This window comes from Trichoderma camerunense (genome assembly GCF_050948025.1).
Source record: "Trichoderma camerunense strain CBS 138272 chromosome Unknown V8C40scaffold_3, whole genome shotgun sequence".
Classification (NCBI taxonomy): domain Eukaryota; kingdom Fungi; phylum Ascomycota; class Sordariomycetes; order Hypocreales; family Hypocreaceae; genus Trichoderma; species Trichoderma camerunense.
In genome coordinates, this window is record NW_028145367.1 from 2,098,470 (window position 1) to 2,116,831 (window position 18,362).

The 18,362-nt window shown below is 50.4% G+C and overlaps 8 protein-coding genes across 8 annotated transcripts; 3 read left to right on the forward strand and 5 right to left on the reverse strand.

Annotated features, from left to right (window-relative positions):
• Positions 1–357: 357 nt before the first annotated feature.
• On the forward strand, positions 358–5,389 carry V8C40DRAFT_273103 (putative methyltransferase-domain-containing protein; the record flags this gene model as incomplete). Its single annotated transcript, XM_083220432.1, has 4 exons — positions 358–500; positions 552–736; positions 799–1,244; positions 1,778–5,389. The coding sequence occupies 4 exons, from the start codon at positions 358–360 to the stop codon at positions 5,387–5,389; spliced, it is 4,386 nt and encodes a 1,461-aa protein (XP_083077334.1).
• Positions 5,390–6,144: 755 nt separating this feature from the next.
• Positions 6,145–8,401, forward strand: V8C40DRAFT_149572 (cell differentiation family, Rcd1-like-domain-containing protein). Its single transcript, XM_083211286.1, has 4 exons — positions 6,145–7,239; positions 7,319–7,474; positions 7,547–7,922; positions 7,989–8,401. The coding sequence occupies exons 1-4, from the start codon at positions 6,768–6,770 to the stop codon at positions 8,167–8,169; spliced, it is 1,185 nt and encodes a 394-aa protein (XP_083077335.1). The 5' UTR covers positions 6,145–6,767; the 3' UTR covers positions 8,170–8,401.
• A 2,807-nt stretch (positions 8,402–11,208) lies between these two features.
• On the reverse strand, positions 11,209–11,663 carry V8C40DRAFT_149611 (uncharacterized protein). The gene has a single exon (XM_083211288.1). The coding sequence runs from the start codon at positions 11,558–11,560 to the stop codon at positions 11,249–11,251; it is 312 nt and encodes a 103-aa protein (XP_083077336.1). The 5' UTR covers positions 11,561–11,663; the 3' UTR covers positions 11,209–11,248.
• On the reverse strand, positions 11,664–12,187 carry V8C40DRAFT_149610 (uncharacterized protein). Its single transcript, XM_083211287.1, has one exon. It carries the CDS (start codon positions 12,028–12,030, stop codon positions 11,767–11,769), a length of 264 nt encoding a protein of 87 aa, XP_083077337.1. The 5' UTR covers positions 12,031–12,187; the 3' UTR covers positions 11,664–11,766.
• On the reverse strand, positions 11,942–12,960 carry V8C40DRAFT_236573 (uncharacterized protein; the record flags this gene model as incomplete). Its single annotated transcript, XM_083214070.1, has 1 exon — positions 11,942–12,960. A coding segment is annotated over exon 1 (236 nt), but the record flags the coding sequence as incomplete, so codon positions are not given.
• V8C40DRAFT_236575 (glutathione S-transferase) lies at positions 12,548–14,900 on the reverse strand. The gene is made up of 2 exons (XM_083214071.1): positions 14,399–14,900; positions 12,548–13,477 (listed from the first exon to the last, which is right to left on the reverse strand). Exons 1-2 carry the CDS (start codon positions 14,598–14,600, stop codon positions 12,738–12,740), a joined length of 942 nt encoding a protein of 313 aa, XP_083077339.1. The 5' UTR covers positions 14,601–14,900; the 3' UTR covers positions 12,548–12,737.
• An 803-nt stretch (positions 14,901–15,703) lies between these two features.
• V8C40DRAFT_149636 (uncharacterized protein) lies at positions 15,704–16,333 on the reverse strand. Its single transcript, XM_083211289.1, has one exon. The coding sequence runs from the start codon at positions 16,264–16,266 to the stop codon at positions 15,796–15,798; it is 471 nt and encodes a 156-aa protein (XP_083077340.1). The 5' UTR covers positions 16,267–16,333; the 3' UTR covers positions 15,704–15,795.
• Positions 16,334–17,234: 901 nt separating this feature from the next.
• V8C40DRAFT_236581 (uncharacterized protein) lies at positions 17,235–17,969 on the forward strand. The gene has a single exon (XM_083214072.1). The coding sequence runs from the start codon at positions 17,593–17,595 to the stop codon at positions 17,806–17,808; it is 216 nt and encodes a 71-aa protein (XP_083077341.1). The 5' UTR covers positions 17,235–17,592; the 3' UTR covers positions 17,809–17,969.
• Positions 17,970–18,362: the final 393 nt, after the last annotated feature.

Genomic DNA, 18,362 nt, shown 5'->3' on the forward strand with positions numbered 1-18,362 from the left:
CCTTAGAGTTCCATACCAGTGAGCTGACATTGATGGGTAGCCGACTGAGCATTGATATTTGGCTGACATGTGAAGTTGTATGTTCTTTCGAGATGATCCAGGTGCCAAATGCTGTAGTCACTGGTACCTGGCTGAGCTGGAGCTGTCAAGGTGGGCCAAGTACAGCTAAACCCAATGTAGCTTTGTGCCGTAAAATGCATGCACTCACTGTGCCAGACCGCTTTCCTATTTCGCCTCCACCAAACTTTCCTTGGTTGCCAGCCAAAGTCAGATATTGAATCTCATCAATAAAATTTCCGTCTGCTGTCCCTCAAAGCTCAACACACGAATTGCTACCAAAATTTTTGGATTGGCACAATGGGCAATCAAACAAACAAGAAAGAAAGGCGAGATAGGTTTAGAGAAAGAAGAGGCCAAGATGGCGTCGTGTTGCTACCCCGGAAAAAGCTTTATCGGCAGAGAGCTCATGCAAACCCTTTCTCAGACCACATGTTAGAGTAGTAAGTGTGCTTCTATGAGATCTTCTTTATCTTTTACTAACTTTTTTGCAGCCCAATTTCACCTGAGCATATGGATTGGTCGTCCTATTACCCTTCTTATGTGGATGAAGAAGCGCCGCGGGATGAGTCCAAGCCTCCGCGAATGAAGCAAGATGTTGAGATTGTCGACATCGGATGTGGTTTTGGAGGTCTCCTTGTTGGTCTAGCTCCTGTTTTCCCAGACAAGCTCATTCTTGGTGAGTGCTTCCTCGTCTCTTCTTCATTCGGCCAAGGGGATTGATGATTAACATGTTTCTAGGTCTGGAGATCCGTACTACAGTAACGCAGTTTGTGCAGGAAAAGATATGGGCACTGCGCGCGCAAAGCTCTGAAAAACTCTACCAGAATGCGGCCTGCATCCGCGCAAACACCATGAAGTTCTTGCCCAACTTCTTCAAGAAGAGCCAGCTGAGCAAAATATTCATCTGCTTCCCTGATCCACACTTCAAAACGAAAAAGCACAAGGCCCGGATTGTTTCAACAACACTCAATTCCGAATATGCTTACGCCCTACGGCCTGGCGGCATTGTCTATACCATCACCGATGTCGAGGCATTGCACGAGTGGATGGTGGAGCATCTCGACGCCCATCCCTCCTTTGAGCGGGTGAGCAAAGAAGAGGAGGAAAACGATGAGTGCGTCAAGATTATGTTGAACGAGACAGAGGAGGGCAAGAAGGTGGAACGAAACAAGGGACATAAGTATGTAGCCCTATTCCGCCGCATGGAAGATCCCCCATGGTAATTGCACGAGGTAGAAGCATGATAGTTGAACAAATGAATACCCTTTTAAGCCCGTCTATCGGCGTACAGGATGATGTATGCAGCATCGGGAATGTCAGCACCTAGTGATATTAATAGTAGAAGCAATCACTTCTGTTCGGCTGTACCCCATATCATGGCACCTACAGTATTATATATATAACGCTAATGTACAAATGCTATTCCATTGACGAATCGGATGGAAATGACATATCAGGTGAAAATCGGCTCATGTGCAGCGGCATCATGCGTTCATATCCATCCTTTCCACGGCCTGTAAGCTGTGCATAGAGAGATGCTGAACAATGGCTGTGAATGGAGTGCTTGCAGGCCGCTACGTAATGGTGGACCTGCCGCTAATCGATAACGGTGGGCTTGCAACCACACCTGTTTATAGCGTCGCAATCGCGAAGCTCCCACCCCATATATGCCACTACGATACCCTCGCTCACCGTGTCTTTCAACAATGATGCTTAGGAGGCGACGATGGCCCTGAAGCGTAGAGATGTAGCCCTTGCTGGAGTGGCCTACTTCATTGCGTGGGGCTATGCCGTGAGCTGGTTCTCTGCGCTGCGCTGGGTCGGATATGCCTTCGTCGGCGGTATCGTCATCAGCTTCCTCTCGCTTATCGCGGCTCTTGTTTTAACCACACAGCACCCTCGTGGCGATCGACCGGCACGCCCGGCCAGGGTTTCGTTTCTAAGCTCCCAGAGATGGCGCGCCGAAGCGGAAGCGTTGCGGCAACGGCAGACTTACCAAAAGGAACCCCTCGATCCCAGCTTCCCCCAGGCGTCTCAAGCTCTCGATGAGGTCCTGGACCTGATCTTCCGCGACTTTGTACGCTCGTGGTATTCCCACATCAGTCAGAACCCAACATTTGAACATGAGGTGGATAAGGCAATTCGACAGGCACTGTTGAGCCTCGTGAGCTCGCTCCGCAACAAAGACCTTGCTGATCTCGTCACGAGCCGTTTTGTGCCCATCTTGACGGCCCATTTCCATGACTTTTACGAAGCCGAGAAATCAGTGCGAGGGAGGAAACTGAACCGATCCGTGACAGAGTCTGAAGAGCTTGATCTTGCGATTGCGTCCAAGTTTAGAGATGGCCGGCTACACCCAGCTGCTTCGCTGTCCTTTCCGGACACCAAAATGGTCCAGCAAGATTACTTACGGTCATTGGTGGAGCGGCTCCTGTCCAAGATTCTTCCCAAGAAGATGCTTTCTAGCCGGGCCGTCTCTATCATAGTGCGAGAGATTGTGGGTTGTGCCGTCTTGTTTCCCGTCGTTCAGCTGCTGAGCGACCCTGACATGTGGAATCAATTGATCGAGAACCTTGGTCGCTCAATGCTTCAAGACAGATCTACTGTTCGCAAGCTCAGGGCAGCACTGGACCAACACGCTTCTCCTACGCCAAGATCCAACAAGCTAGCCATAGCACCGCGGTTGGCGCCTGGGGATAACGAGCGCAAGTTTGAAAAGTTCATTCGAGCCATCCGCAGGGTCAATAACCTATCTGACGCACGTCGATTCCGCAGCGAAGTTGCTAGTCAGCTCAAGCGCGATTCTCTGCAAGAGAATCAAGATCCAGTCTACCTTCGTCGGCTGGAAATGGGAAAGCGGCTACTCGATGAGAGAGTACATCACTTGGCTGCGGGTGGAAACCGCCATTCGCCTATGCCAGCAGCTTCTTCGGCGCCGCCCGTTTCCACCACTTCGAAGCTCGAAAACGCCTCCCTCGTAGAGCTGTTGCGAGATCCGGCAGGTTTATCATACTTTATGGAATACATGGACCGCCAGCGTTTGATGCCCTTGGTTCAGTTTTGGCTGGTCGTTGATGGCTTCCGTAACCCCCTGGAAGAGGATGGCCAAGACGACGAGCTCCCCTCTACATTGCCCATGTGGACAGACTCGGATCGCCTAGACTTGCTTCAGATTCACCAAGCATATTTGTCTAAGCCGGAGCTTAACGTGCCGGAAGTTGCTAAGAAGGCTGTCAAGGAGTTTCTCCAAGCTGGTGTATCTGCTACGCCTGCTGAATATTACAAAGCTAGGAGAGCTATTTTGAGGGCTCAAAGCGGAGTGCTGGAAACAATGCGCTCTCAACATTTTGAAGGATTCAAAAAATCAGACCTGTACTACAAATGCCTCGCATCGCAGGAGATGTCGCGCGCTACCATGTCACCGCCGCCCCCCACGCATCAGGGTCCTTCAGTGGCAAGCAGGACTCCCTCATATCAGTCCAAGTCCAAGCCCGCGCCTCGGTTTGCTCCATTGGCCGCTGGACCATCCAGACGACTATCTGGATCAATTTCGGATCTGAGATCAGTGAATACCAATGGCAATGGCTCGGATCCGCTGACTACCTCACGGAGGTCTCTTGATGACGATCGATCTGTGAATCCTCTGTTCGACGATGATGACGTGGATAATTATGGAATGATGGATTCGGTGCAGAGCTTGGACCAAGCTCTGTCGAGGCAGCAGACACCTGACAAACAAGTTGTCCAAGCCGTGGAGCAAGCATTAACAAATATTTTGGAAGATGACAGGCCACAGACCGCCGAGGATCTACGGGCCTCTCTGTTCGATACTGAAGACAACGTGTCGAGCTTGTTTGGTAATGATAACGAGTCTAATCGAGGTTCGTTTGACGCCGGTAAACCTCTGATGATGGCAAAAGAGGCTGGTAAGCCCACTCTGTCGTCGTTGGGGCTTGTCAGCGCCGCTTCTCGAATCGGTGTGTTCGTGGACGATGACCTTTTTGGGGACGAGGACAAGTATCTTCCAGGCGAAAAGGACGACGAAGATGAAGAGGCGCAATCTGATGAGGAGGATGAAATTCATGAAGCCGCCCCAGGTGATCTTGGACTGGCAGAAGCCATCACGGCACTGACAAACGACATTGATCGCTTGGTGGCACAGGACGCGGTTATAGAATCGCTAACAAAGAAGGCTGAGCTCACAAATAATGCAGCAGAGCTGCGAATTCTGAAAAAGTCAAGGACGAGTCTTCAGAGGGAGATTAGGCGCAAGGAGTTGCAGCGACAGCAATACGTGATACAAGAAAGCGATAACAGCCTCTACGGAAGATCGGAAATCAGGATCAAATCCATTCAGGTGGGGCGAGAAGATGACGGCCGAGAGTTCGCTTTGTATGTCATTGAAGTCCAGAGGAACGCGGGCGAACAGATGCCAGCGTCATCCTGGGCGGTGATGAGAAGATATAGCGAATTCCACGAGCTGCACCAGAAGCTCCGCTCGATGTATCCTTCAGTACGGAATCTCGATTTCCCCCGGCGCCGCGTGGTGATGAAGTTTCAAAGCGATTTCCTTCGCAAAAGACGTACAGCGCTAGAGAAGTACCTGCGTGAGCTCTTGCTTCTACCCGAGGTGTGCCGTAGCCGCGAACTGCGAGCGTTTCTATCGCAGAGTGCCATAGCGCAAGGCGAGGACCCGATGAGCCGAGAGAACAAGAAGGACATGATGACCCGCTTGTACGACTCGGTCGCCGACGGCATGGAAGACATTCTAGGCAACATCCCAGTGCTAGATCAAATATCTGTCGCAGGACAAAACCTCATTGCTGCGGCGACCAATCAGCTCAACACGATGCCGCTCAACGTCAGCGAAGAAACTTTTCCCGCTGCGGAGGCGGAGGCGGAACTCGACGCTTTTGAGAACAAGGAACTGGAGCCATTCATCAAGCCCATTTGCGACATATTCCTCGAAGTCTTTGAGCTCAACAAGGGAAACAATTGGCTGCGGGGAAGGGCGGTCGTGGTTGTGTTACAACAGCTACTTGGTGGGACCATTGAAAAGAGGGTTCGAGAAAACATCAAGGTGGCAGTACAGGAGGATTCACTGGTGCGATATGTGGCCATGTTACGAAACGCACTATGGCCGGACGGAGAGTTCGCTCGAGATCGAAAGCCGCGTACCACGGCGGAGAAGAAGAAGACGCGGACCGAGGCCAGTCTAATGTTGGCGACTCTGGTGCCGGACCTTGCGGGGAACGTTGTAGGACGGGTCAATGCTCAGGCGGCAAGCCGACGCCTATTTGCAACGTTTAACAACTCCAGACTCAAGTAAGACACTCTGGCCTTGATATCTCGCCTGTACTTGTTTATATGTGGATATGTTGCTAACTTAACAATGTGTAGTTCTCACCTAGTGTTTACGATACTTGATGAGATTGTCTCGGTCCTTTTTGATGAGGCCTAAAGTGTCGTCTGAGCATCCATGGCCTATGATGGGTTGGCATTTTAAATATTAACGAAGCATGGCGTGGGCGTTTTCCCGTTTGATTCAATCTTTGTATGCTCCTTGCCACCACCTCATTTATTTTTATCTTCTTCCCTTGTTGGATTCCGGTGGATCTTATGTTGGATCGCCGAGCTTACTGGGAGGTGATGGGTACCAAGCCTTATGATGAACAATGTTATTAGTCGTTGTGATACGTGTAACGATTTGTTTGGAGGCACATGCAAAAATAAGTTGGCTGTAATTATTCCAGGTTCAGATTATTGCCCGTCTTAGCAATGGAGAGTTGTACTTGGATGCTTTGAGGTGACGCGAAGTCTATTGCATTTTATGTGTTGCGTTGAGGCCCAACAAAGGCTATTGAGGAACCACTTTGTTAAAATAGAATTAGACACATATTATATACTGATTTTAAGATAAGAAGTATCTATACTACTGGGTATATACGCCAGAAAGAGGACACGTCAATGCAATATACTTTCATGCCATCCCCCAACCTTGATAAATTGCAAGCCCCTCGATAGGTATGTACACAGGTACCGAGTTGTTGGGTCAGAGTCGCACCAACCTGTATAGACACAACAGCATATGGGACGATGATCAATCTGGAATAAGATTTATGATGTAACTTGATGTTGGCCAATGAAAAACAAAACCAACAGATCTGATTTGCGGTTACGTGTATACATGTATGCGTACATGAAGGCCTTATTCAGCCTGTGAAGAGCCTCAGGTACCGGAGCTTGATTAATCCCGATCCGTGTGGGCTTCGCACTTCCTGGGCGGTGGGGGTTTGGCCTCGTTGCTTGAACCGTCAGCCATTTACAACCATCTGCCAGCAAAGCTGCATCGAAAACCACACGAATCTCTATTTCACCTACTTTTCCGTCTCCGACCTCTCAGCTCTCTAGTCGACAATCGGGGGCGCCATTTGCCAACGAGGCATCAACTGCTGCCTGCTTTTCCCGCCAGAGCCTGGTGCCTCAGCCTTGCAATCCCGGCCTTTACCCGCGACCTGCCTCGACAACATCTCTCTCCCTTGACTCGCCTTGGGAACGGTGACGACGAATTCCTCGATCAGGATATCTCTCGCAATAGATAAATATCCCCCGCTGTCGTCAAGGAGGCTGTTTATCTATCCAAACTTGCACCCGAATTACACCTCCTGCCACTGTTGGTCTCTTACGGAGCCCCCGAAACCGCCAGGATGATGCCATCCGCGCACGTCTACGGCCACCACCAATTTAATCCCCAGGCGGATTCGTCCTGGATGCACCAGCAGGCGGGTCATCACCAGCAGCACGCCCACCAGGCTGCTGCCGCTGCCGCTGCCGCCCAGCAACAACAGCAAGCTCAGCAACAAGCTCAACAGCAGCAGGCCCAGCAGCAACAGCATCAGCAACAACAGCAGGCCCAACAAGCCCAACAGGCTCAACAGCAGCAGCAGCAGCAGTCTCACTATGGACGAATGCCCGGCGGCCACGCCAACGTCAACAATAGCATTGCCGCTTCCCATGGGCAAGATGGCGGGCACGATAACATTTCGGAGGACAACCGGAGGACAATGGCCTACATCGCGGACCTTTTGAGCGAGAATACCAGAGAGGCAGCCCTGTTGGAACTCAGCAAGAAGAGAGAACAAGTGCCCGAGCTGGCGCTGATATTGTGGCACTCGTTTGGTATGGACTTTCTCTATTGCCCCCCCTGAAGACTATTATCTACTACTTCTGAGGTGGTACTGACCGAGAATAACCACAGGCGTCATGACATCTCTTTTGCAAGAAATCATTTCCGTATATACGCTCCTCAACCCTTCGCAGCTCACGGCAGCTGCATCAAACAGAGTGTGCAACGCGCTGGCTCTGCTCCAGTGCGTGGCATCCCACAACGATACGCGAACCCTATTCCTCAACGGTAAGCGCAAATCCAAAATCTCCCCTACATATGGCGAATCAAGATGCAGATTGACTGACTGACTTCCGACAGCGCACATCCCTCTCTTCCTCTACCCTTTCCTAAACACGACGTCCAAATCGCGACCGTTTGAGTACCTCCGCCTGACAAGCCTAGGCGTCATCGGGGCCCTAGTTAAGAACGACTCATCCGAGGTCATCAACTTCCTCCTCACAACCGAAATCATCCCCCTCTGCCTTCGAATCATGGAGACGGGATCGGAGCTCAGCAAGACGGTTGCCATCTTCATTGTTCAGAAGATATTGCTAGATGACAACGGCCTCAATTACATCTGCGCCACCTACGAGCGTTTCTATGCTGTCGGCACTGTCTTGAGCAATATGGTTGCTCAGCTCGTCGAGTCCCAGACTGCTCGCCTGCTTAAGCACGTGGTGAGATGCTTTCTTCGGTAAGGATTCCTGGAAAATGATTGTGCGACGCCTAAAAGGAAAGTTATTCTGACAAGACGGCGCAGATTGAGTGACAATGCCAGAGCCCGTGAGGCTCTCCGCCAATGCCTCCCAGAGCCCCTGCGGGATGCCACCTTTTCGTCTGTCCTCCGTGACGATGCGGCCACTAAGAGATGCCTTGCTCAACTTCTGATTAATCTCTCCGACAATGTTGTGGACCCTAATTCTGCCGTATCTGCCCTCTAGGCAAAGATGAAAATAAAAGAGGAAACGAAAAAAAAAGGAGAAGAAGTAAAAAAGAAGAAGAAGAAGAAAGCAGACAAGATACGCAGAATTAGTGGGCACCATGATTTGCATTGATGGGAGAGATTTACACGGGAGTTTAGACGAATGGTTTTCACGACATTACGGACGGCAAAAGAACCAGTTGACCCAAAAAAAGTAATCTGCATTATTGATACCCGCAGCTGCTCGACACATCTCACCGCAGCATACTTCTTCCCAGCTTCTTCGGAGGCGCTCGACGTTGTCCTTCGCCTCGGCGTGCTACGAAGAATGCGGGAGTCCTATTATAAAAGACCTGGGCAAATTCCAGGTCTTGAATGTACCATTTTCCTCAAAGCCAAGGTGAGGTGGCTCACGTACGCACTGTGATTAGTGCCCGACTTTTACTTTTCTTTTCTCCTCGCGATATTTTTGCTATATTTTTTTATTGTACCCTTTCTCGCTTCTCTCTATGCGTTTCATATGGAGGGGAAAAAATCTCGTATATTAGCGGGAAAAGGTTTGCATATTCTAGGGGCTTGCAGCACATTAGTCTTCTTGGACCGTGGACATGTGCTTGGCAGGAAGGATTCCAGGCGGCAGCAGACATGGGCTCTGTATTGATCTGTTGATTGCTGGCACGGTTATATGGATTCGCGCTGTGTTGCTCTTGGACGGCGAGAGATGACTCGCCCTGGAAGGCGTCAAGGTCAAAGGCGTTGGTTAGCAAAGGGGGCGAAGGGGTGGGACAAGTGAGGTTTTTTGACATGGCAAAAAAGAGAAAAAAGGTGAGCGGGAGTTGGGGAGACTTGATAGGAAATGGAGTACGATGGCAGTAGATAGGTTTGTGTGTACGAGTGTCTGTATGTATGGGTAGGGGAATGTAACTGTATGGTTTCTCGCAGCCTTGTGTGCTTTCTGGGTCTCGATATGCGTTGCTACTGCTTTTTGCTGATTTTGTCTACAGATGATCTGACGGACAGGCTCTTTTGGGAACAACCATGTTTGGGTTCGAGCACGTTACGATACACACATGATGATTGGCGCCAGGTTATTGGCAGGGGATGACAGGCTCATCACTTTATCTCGCGTCCGGAGGCAAAGTAAGATTCTACATGCCCCGTCTCCCCCTCATCCCCAAGCTTATTTCCAGCAAACCGGCATTCATACCATTTGATGCTATTTCCCTCGTGTTCATTTTTCTTTTCTTTTCCATTCAAGTCTATGGCGATAAACCTTTTTGCCTCTTTTTCTCCTCTTCCTTTCGTCCAGCCCTGCCGTGGTGTACTTGGACATTCCCCTTTTTTTGTTTCCTGTGCCGTGCCGGCAAGAGTCCGAGAACTTCCCCCAAGATATGACACAGACGCGATGTGATACGATGGGGCCGGGTATATATGTTGGGAAAAAGGGTGGACGATTTAGCGGGCCGCGGGTGAGGATGCCGGGATTTTTCTGCTTGTATAGGCTGTTGTTTTGGGCTTGAGAGAAGGGGGGGGGAGGGGAAGGGATAAAACCCTCGCGCCTCTTGTGTGTGATGTGTATTACTCCTCGGGGAGAGACGGGTGAGGCGGGTAGAAGGGGCAAGGGGGGAAGAGACGGGTGAGGAGGGGGGAGGGGGTGAGCCGCCGTCTGGCGTCTGTGTGTCGAGGATATCAAGGTCGAGGCCAAGGTCGAGGTCTCGAGGCTGCTGGAGTGGATAAGGTATGGATGGTATCAGGAGGCTCATGGCTACAGACGGCATCTATCCGGATCTCGTCGACGAGGGGGCGTGTAAGATGCCTAGATAGGCAAGTTTTGTCGAAAGAGAGGGGGTGGCGAGAGGCTAAAAAGAATGAAGTTGAACAGAAAAGGCAGAAAGCATGTCGTCGAAGTTGGAAGTGGAGAGAAATACAAGCAAAGAGACGATTTTCGGGAGTGAAAGAAGAGGGGGGGCAAGTCTGGGCCGCAGAGGGGTGTAAGGCGAGATGATTCACGGAGGGAGCCCGGTGAGGGGAGGGTGTGTTCACCTTGTTTGGCCGTTACGGTTAGGTTAGGAGGGGTTTAACTTGAACCAAGGATATCCATTTGTATTTAGTGAGTTTTTTTATTTCGAGTTTTGAAACTGGGGCTTTTTGATCGCCTTGCATTATTTTAGTTTCTGTGACCGGTTTATGATAGACGTTTAACATACGAGTCTCGATATGCCGAAGGGTGGTTCGAGCAATGAGTCCGGTTAAGTGGAGTCTTTTGGGGGAGTTTGATATCTGGTTGGTTGGATTTTTAGACAGTGTTTTTTGTCCCAAACGGGCAATCCTGATTACCGGCCCCCAGGTCTTTTTGAAAAGAGGCAAAAGAACTGACAAAAAGATGAGGAATAAAGTATCACGGTGAGGTTAGAGTTGGGTAGCACAGGTTCGGAATTTCGGGATTATGGCTAAGTGGTAAAAAGAAGCGAGTCGTGACACGTTATTTTGCATTCTTTAACTTTGACAAATACTAGATAGATATCGAGAGCCCGTGTGTATACGATCCTTTGATGGAGAAGCGATGTGGGAATAAAAAGAAAAAGAAAAGGGGAGATGGAGGGGAGTGTGTGTGAATGAGTACGTACATCGCATGTCACGCATCGCGTATCGTAGCGTATTGTATGGAGACCCCCAAAGTATTTGCATTTCCTCATCTTGTTTCTTCCCTTTCACGGCTGCTTTCTTCGCACCCCGTATTCTTGGCCTCTTGCTTTTTGGGATCAAGTTTGCAGTATTTGCCGCTGTTGGCCTTGGTCTTGGCTGTACCGCGCACTCATTCATCTCTTTTTGCCACCAGGGGGCGGTTGGAGAGGCGGAGGGGGGGCGTATAAACATGGAGGTCTTTTGGTGGGCATTTTTGAGGCTATCTACTAATCTATCCGGGCCCTCATCTCATGCGGACGCACATACAGTATGCATCTGGCCAATTCCCAAGACCAGACCAAGAATATGTAACCATAGATGCTACCTGTACTAACCTAACCCAAACCACTCGGTGCAGAACGAACCGAAATAATAAAAGTAACAAAGACACACCGAAAATGGAATCTCAGCATCTATTTACGGAGTGCAAAAAGGCCAGAGTGGCGTGTCCCTAAGCCCAAACTTGCTGCTGCGCTCTCAGAATTCGGCAATTGCCACAAGAAGATACTGATACGGAAGCAATTCGCGCCTAGCAGATGCCAAATAAAACAGGATACGAGAGTGGTGACCCCATCCGTAACTCCGTAATAGACAGAGATTGTTTCGGGGCTCCGCGCTCCGTTTCCCGGCCCCCAAAAAGAGAGGCATCGCCTAGGCAAAAAATAAGCGTCGAGGTTGGCTGCTACTTGCTGCAATACGGCCGCAAAAGGGACGACGATCCTCATGATGTGCGCGCCTAACTCAACCTGTTGATTTTCCGCGCCGCAGGAATAAATGAATAACCTCTGCGGCTCTCGGGAAAATAATCTATGCGGGATCCGGAAATTATCAAGGGTAAGTAGACATAAAGAGAGGGCAAGAAAGGAAGAAGGATGAGCAATATCCTAAAGCAGAAAGAAGATGCGCCGGCAGATGAAGGATGTTGGATTAGCTAATGATGGTATAATATATGATACTTTTTTGGATACCTCCAATTTGACACATGACACACGGAGGATGCCACAGAGTTTACTCCAAGGTAGCATCGCATCGACATCTCGTGCCGCAATCGCTTCGAGTTCCGTAGTTTCGCGCCCTTATAATTCAGGTACGCAAAAAACGCACAAGCCAGCCTCTCCGCGGAAAAGAAATGGACTACACCCGGACCAACCATTATCAAAAAATCCTCCAGCTTCTTTTTTGCAAAGATCCCCATCCTCTACCTAGCCTCTACTAATCGGGCCGCCAACCTGCGCCCGCGCGCATACGCACTACAAGACAAAGAGAAATTGAGAAAGAGGAGGAGGAAGCACATGCTACACAGTCGAAATTTGAAATTGGTCCCTTTTTCGTGGATCCGGCAAATCGCTAGGAGAGATGCGGCGGGCGTGGCTAGCGTCATGATCAGAGACAGGCATCTTGGCCCTCGGGCGGAGATGAGACGAGATACAGTGCTCATACATTGATTAGCTCAGGGCCGTGTTCCAACGTACGGATACGCAGTGCAGCGCAGCCAAACTGTACAGTAGGCATGGGCAGGGCATCAAACCAAAGGATCACTAGCGAGCTCGGCGAGCTCGATCCTTCGAGCACCAGGTTGTCGACGAGGGGCTACCATTGGTATGCTCGTTCTCAGTCTGCATGCCCAGCATCCCATCTCATAACAGAAGAGCCAACATCTATCTACCTCTCTCAATTGCCGGCCGGCGAGCTAGCAACCGCGCGCCAAGTCGTAAACTTCCGACTGCACTAGGAAGCAATCAAACACAATCACACATGCAGTGTGCCAAGTAGAGCAGATGGCGAGGGTTTATACGAGGACTTGCACAGTATTTCTTGAGCACTAACGACTGAAGAGACGCCGTGGAGGAGAGGGAGAGGGGCAATTCAACAACTTTTTTTTTATCATCTGTTCTCAATCATCTATGGAGACTGGTATTTGTATCCGTATTGCTCCTTCGCGGCATCGACAAGCTTCTTATCCTCGGCCACCTTGGCAGCTTGCTCCTCGCTCAGGCCCTGTCTCGGGTCATAAAACGGAGCCGAAGTGAGAGAGAAGCCCCTCTGCACCGCAGGCCGGTCCCAGAGCCGGAGCAGCCACGCCTTGACGTTGGGGAACTGGTCGTACGAGGTGCTGGTAAAGGACAAGCCGTTGACCCAGCCTACCAGGGCAATGTCGGCGATGCTGTACTTGCCGCGACCAGGGCCAACGACGTAATCGCGATCGGCCAGGCGGGTGTTGAGAATACCATAGAGACGCTCTGTCTCTCCCACGTAGCGCTGCATGGCATATGGAATCTTCTCCTTGGTGAAGCGCACAAAGTGGTTGGCTTGGCCCTGCATGGGACCAACACCACCGTGCTGCCAGCCAATCCACGCTTCGGAACGTGTGTAGTCGTCCGAATCGACTGGGAATGAGAAGAGGTGCTTGGTATCATAACGACGCGCCAAGTATCCGAGAATGGCGTTGCCCTCGAACACGGCCAGGTCGTTGTTGTCATGGTCCACAATGGCGGGGATGCGGCCGTTGGGGTTGATGGCCGTGAACCATGGTTCCTTTTGGACGTTTTGCGAGATGTTGACGCCCTGGAAGGTGTACTCGAGCCCGTATGCCTCCTTGAGCTCCTCCAGCAGGATGTTAGCCTTGTGGCCGTTGGGGGTGCCTGTGATTTTTGGACAGAATCCCTGGTCAGTGACTAATGATCCTCGAAGAAGGGGGGTGGTTGATTTTGCACGCGAGCAAGGAGGGCCGGGGGATCTTCTATTTCCCCGGGACTATCGAATTATTTTTCCCGGTGAACAAGCATGTATCACTGCCATCATTGGGGCGGAAGCGACGGGAACTCGATGAAAAGCGTCCTGGCCTAGCAGGAACTTTTTGAATCCTCCTCGTGGCGAGACAAGGTTATGGCTGGCAAAGAGCCATGTGACGCCGTTTGACCACTCGGCCGGGACCCGTGGCGAGATGATGGGAGTCTGAGACGAAGGAATGGCCCTTGCCATGGCACTGGGCAAAGCTGGGCTGGCAAGCTGGGTTGCTGGGATGCTGGGAGAAGAGATGCCGGCTTGATTTGCTTTGCATATCTGCCAGGACTCTACTTCTAGACTCCCATCCTTGGTCGTTGCTGCGGCATTGATGGGCGCTTACTTGGCCACATCATGAAGATCACCGCGCGGCATCCCTCCTTCTAGTACGTCATCCAAGCTGTCTCTTGCCCGTGCTTGTCCTTCCTTGTCCCTGCAGTCGCCGGCATTCTCGTCTTTACGGGTATTCAGGGTATTCAAAGACCCCGAGCGCAATGCAGGCACCGGGGGGCTGGAGTCATGGCCAAGGGGTTGAGCAGGGCAGTAGTTTGCGATCACCTTGGATCGCTGATAAGGATGACAAAGAAGGAGACGAGGGTATAAAAACATGGTGATACAGGCGGTAGATGCAAATGTAGATGGCTGTGCAGTGTGCTATGTATAGGTGTATGTATGTGGTGTATATGATGTGCAGATGCAGATGCAGCGAGTAAGAATAAGTAAGAAGAACAAGGCAGCACAAAAGCGGCTGCTAGTGCGGGACCAGCTTGCTTGCTTACCCCAGGTCAAGAGCTCGATGCCCTTTGTGGCAATGAGGCCAGTCGGACGCGCCATTGCAACGGATTGAGGTTGATGCGATGCTGTAGCGAATAGAAGAGCTTGCGGTTGCTGTCGTAAGCAAGACGAGGCGAGGCTGAAGAGAGAGCTGAAGACGAAGAAGAAGAGGAAGAAGGGAGAGAGAAGCTGTCTTGCCGTCGTCATTGAGGAGAACAATGAGGAGCGAGGCCTTGTATCGATTAAGTACTAACGCGGGACAGCTTCCCTCCTTCAACCCTTCTGTTACCCCTCCATACCTGTAGGAACTTGCCTTGGAGAATCGCGGAGAATTCCGCATTTACCTGTAGATACCCAGCAGCAAGTGAGCTCTGCCCTATCAGCTCAGGTATTCGCACCTACGTAATGCTGGAGCTTTGTTTTGTGCTGGGCTTGGATTTGTCATGGTGGAGGGGCAAGCAGTGGGAGATTACACATCAAGCACAGCACATCAGATAAACCGCCAGCGTTACATAAGGCGGGCAGCGGCAAAGAAGCATTGCATCTCTGGTTGCTCAGCACGAGCAACAATTGCCGCGCGGGCCAATCCGTCTTCCGTTTGATACGATGGGATGGGATGCAATGCAATGCCATTAATCAGCTTCGCCCTGGAGACGTTGCTTTTTCCACGGAGGTACTTATAGCACGCATAGCTACCTAGTAATTAGTGTAATGCGGATGTACCCGTTAAAGATTCCAATTATTGAAAACTCCATATGGAGCACTTACACACTACGGAGCACTGTTACTAAGGAATCCGGCCCAGCGTCTCGGCAAGTTGTTTCTTGTGAAATTGTTTTGCGGGGGCATAATCGGGCGGCATTTGATTCCACGTGGCAGTGAGATTTGTGCACAGCTGTGTTGGACCAACTGTCTTTTGGATAGCCTATCCTATCGACTCCAGATTGCTTATACAATCACTCGTACTGGCTGTAATATGATGTAGCATTATTCGCAACAGATAGGATGAAGAGTCTATTCCTTATTCTGCAGAGACAAGGGAGATGAGGGGCATCCGGCGCTACCAAGAGCATTATTAACACGCGCGCGTCTTGCATTTTGCTTGGCTCCAAGAATAGTATCCTCTAGTCAAGTATCAAGGCAACAAACAAGGACGACGACGGCAAGCTTGACGGGATCTGCGGCTGCAAGTTTAGCTCACGTTGTAAGTTATCACTAGGTTACCTAGTAGGCAGTGCAAATATGATGGCAACAGAGACGAGGAGGAGGGGCGTAGAAACAATCGACAGAGAGGGTTAAAGTGATGGCCTGTCCAAGTTTCAAGATACCTACTAGCACTAGGTAAATCCTACCGTACATTGCCGTACCTTTCCATTCCATCGTCCGACGGGCATTGTGATCGTCATCTCATTCCCCCGTGCCCGTGCGTGCTCGGCACATGGCAAAATCCCGCCGGTGAATCAATTGAGTTGCCGGGCTTCGCATGGCATTGGCATGGCATGGCAAGGCCAGGGCAAGGCTCTATTTGAGGGGAAGGAGAAGCGCGACTATCCGCTTCTCCGTGAATTTGTGATTTCCTACAAATACCATGATGCCCTGCAAGAATGCTACACTGCGATGAGGGCATCGGACGAGGGGGACGTGCACATAAGGAGAAATCATGTAAACGAAGACTTGAGAGATAGAGGGTAAATACAAGGGAAACAAAAAAAGGGAGGGAGCAGGGCAAGGGGACCGTGATGCAACGACAGGGCCATAGACAATGAGGCCAAAGAGGCAAATCCAGACAGTCCAGGAAGAACAAGACCAGGGGAGTGAGCACAGATGCTTGCTCTTGCTTCTGGATGGGGATCCCCACCCCTTGCCATGCCATGCCATGTCCATATACCGTTGATGATGGTGGTGGTGATGATGGTGTATCGAAACGCAATGGCCTCGCGTTCGTTTCCCAAGTTTGTTATTTATTGTTGGAGAGATTGGCACAGTAGCATTGGCATCCCCAATCCCAGTGCCTCATCACCGGGACAAGAAAGATTACAGAGATTGCAACACGTTCCTTGGGACATTCCTAGTCTTGCATAGGCTGCGTCCGAGTCTGTCGCCGTGCATTTTTACTAGTCTGGGGCGGCCTCGTATGCACTCATACATTGCCGTGTGTGTGTCTGTACGAGTACATACAATCTGCATGTATTGTACTTGTATCACTACTGGTACATATTGCATTCTACAGTAATGTATACCTTGCACGAGTCACATCTTCTTTACATCGACTGTTCCTTTGGCGTGCACCACCTGGAATTTGATTTTCATGCACGTCGTACGTTTCCATCCCACTTGGGAAGCGTGAATCGGCGTCGTTCTGCCTACCCACAGCGTCGCAAACATGTCCAAAAGTAAATCAAAACACACACTCCCACCCCCTTGCAATACAGCCACGAACAAGCGCGGAGGAATTAACTTGCCAAATAAAAATAAACCGACGATGATGCAAATCAATTGCACGATAAACAAGTCGTTTGTTGAGGACAAATCAATTAGAAACAAATCGACGATTGTTTCTAAAGATAAAAAAGAGACTTGCACTAACACGCCAGCCCCGGTGCAGTCTCATGTATTTTTGGATAGGCGAGGGTGAGGCGCAGTAAAAAGCCCGACTAGACTAACGAATGGGAAGAATTGAATCGTATGGTCAAGACTTGACCAGCCGCCAGAAACTGACAAAGAATCAACCCACAAAAATAAACACACTGACGGGCGATCAAACAAAGTCCTAGACTAGGTAGATGTAGACTACAGTATCTAATATCTACACCCTCGCTCGAATCACGCTCTGTTTTCTGCCTGGTGATATGCACACTGGACCCTGCTTGCACTAGGTGGTACATGGATGTATATCTTACAGCACGACCAGTAGAGCATATCGTACACCTGTGCAGTGCTACCATAGGTGTAGGTGTACAGTATTAGACGCTGAGACCCCTGGCCAAAGATCAAGCAGGGCAAGGCGTGCTTGTACTGTACAATTTGCGGGATAATATGCCCGTCGACGAATGGAGTAAATCGTCTATCCATTCCCATCAATCCTCATCCTCATCCTCCATGTAGCATGTAGCATGTACTCCATGCAATACTCCATGTACTACTCCATCATAATGTACCGGTAGATTCAGCATCTTGCTACTCATTATGATGCTGCCTCATGGCTCATTCCCATTGCCTTGGTCGCGGTTCTCGAGCTTGTACCACTCGTTCATGTAAATCAACGTCTATCTTACTTAGTATACCTGGCAAATACTCCAGACGTCAATGTAACCTTCAAGTACTAAAACCAACCGCATCGCTTCAATATTCTTACTCATCAAATCTCATCTCCACCTCCCACTATGTCACTCACTGCTACCGTACGAGTACATGATGCAAAAAGAAGAAGCCCAGAAACCGATAGATGTTCGGCATAAACATCAAAAAAAAGTCGCAGATTGTAAAAACGTGGCCATCCCGCCCTTGTCCATCCCAATCCTGCACCCTCCGCACGTGTCTCAATCCAGTCATACCGCCCCAGCCCTTTCATTTTCTCCCCTTCCCTTTCTTTCATTCAATCCTCTCCATGTGCAGATGCTAGATGCATCAAAACCCATCACCATCAATCACACTTGACATCTCCCACACGCCCCTCCCTCGGATCCCTTCCGCTTCAATTCGTTGACCCCCATTGCTGTCTGTGTGCCGTTTTTCTAACCTGAACACTGCCTTGCCTTGCCTTGCATTGGCCTTTCCAGTATCTCGCTCATCTCGTTCATCTTCCTGCGGTACTTTGCATTTCTCTTTTGGGCCTTCGGCTTGACATGTGCCGCTGTGCGAAAGCGGCCTCGGGGCGCGGCTGGCTCACGCGACTTCCGGAGGCCCATCCCATCCCGCATCTGGGGGCTCCATTTAGTTGCAATTCTGCACACCCGAGGTAATTGTTCC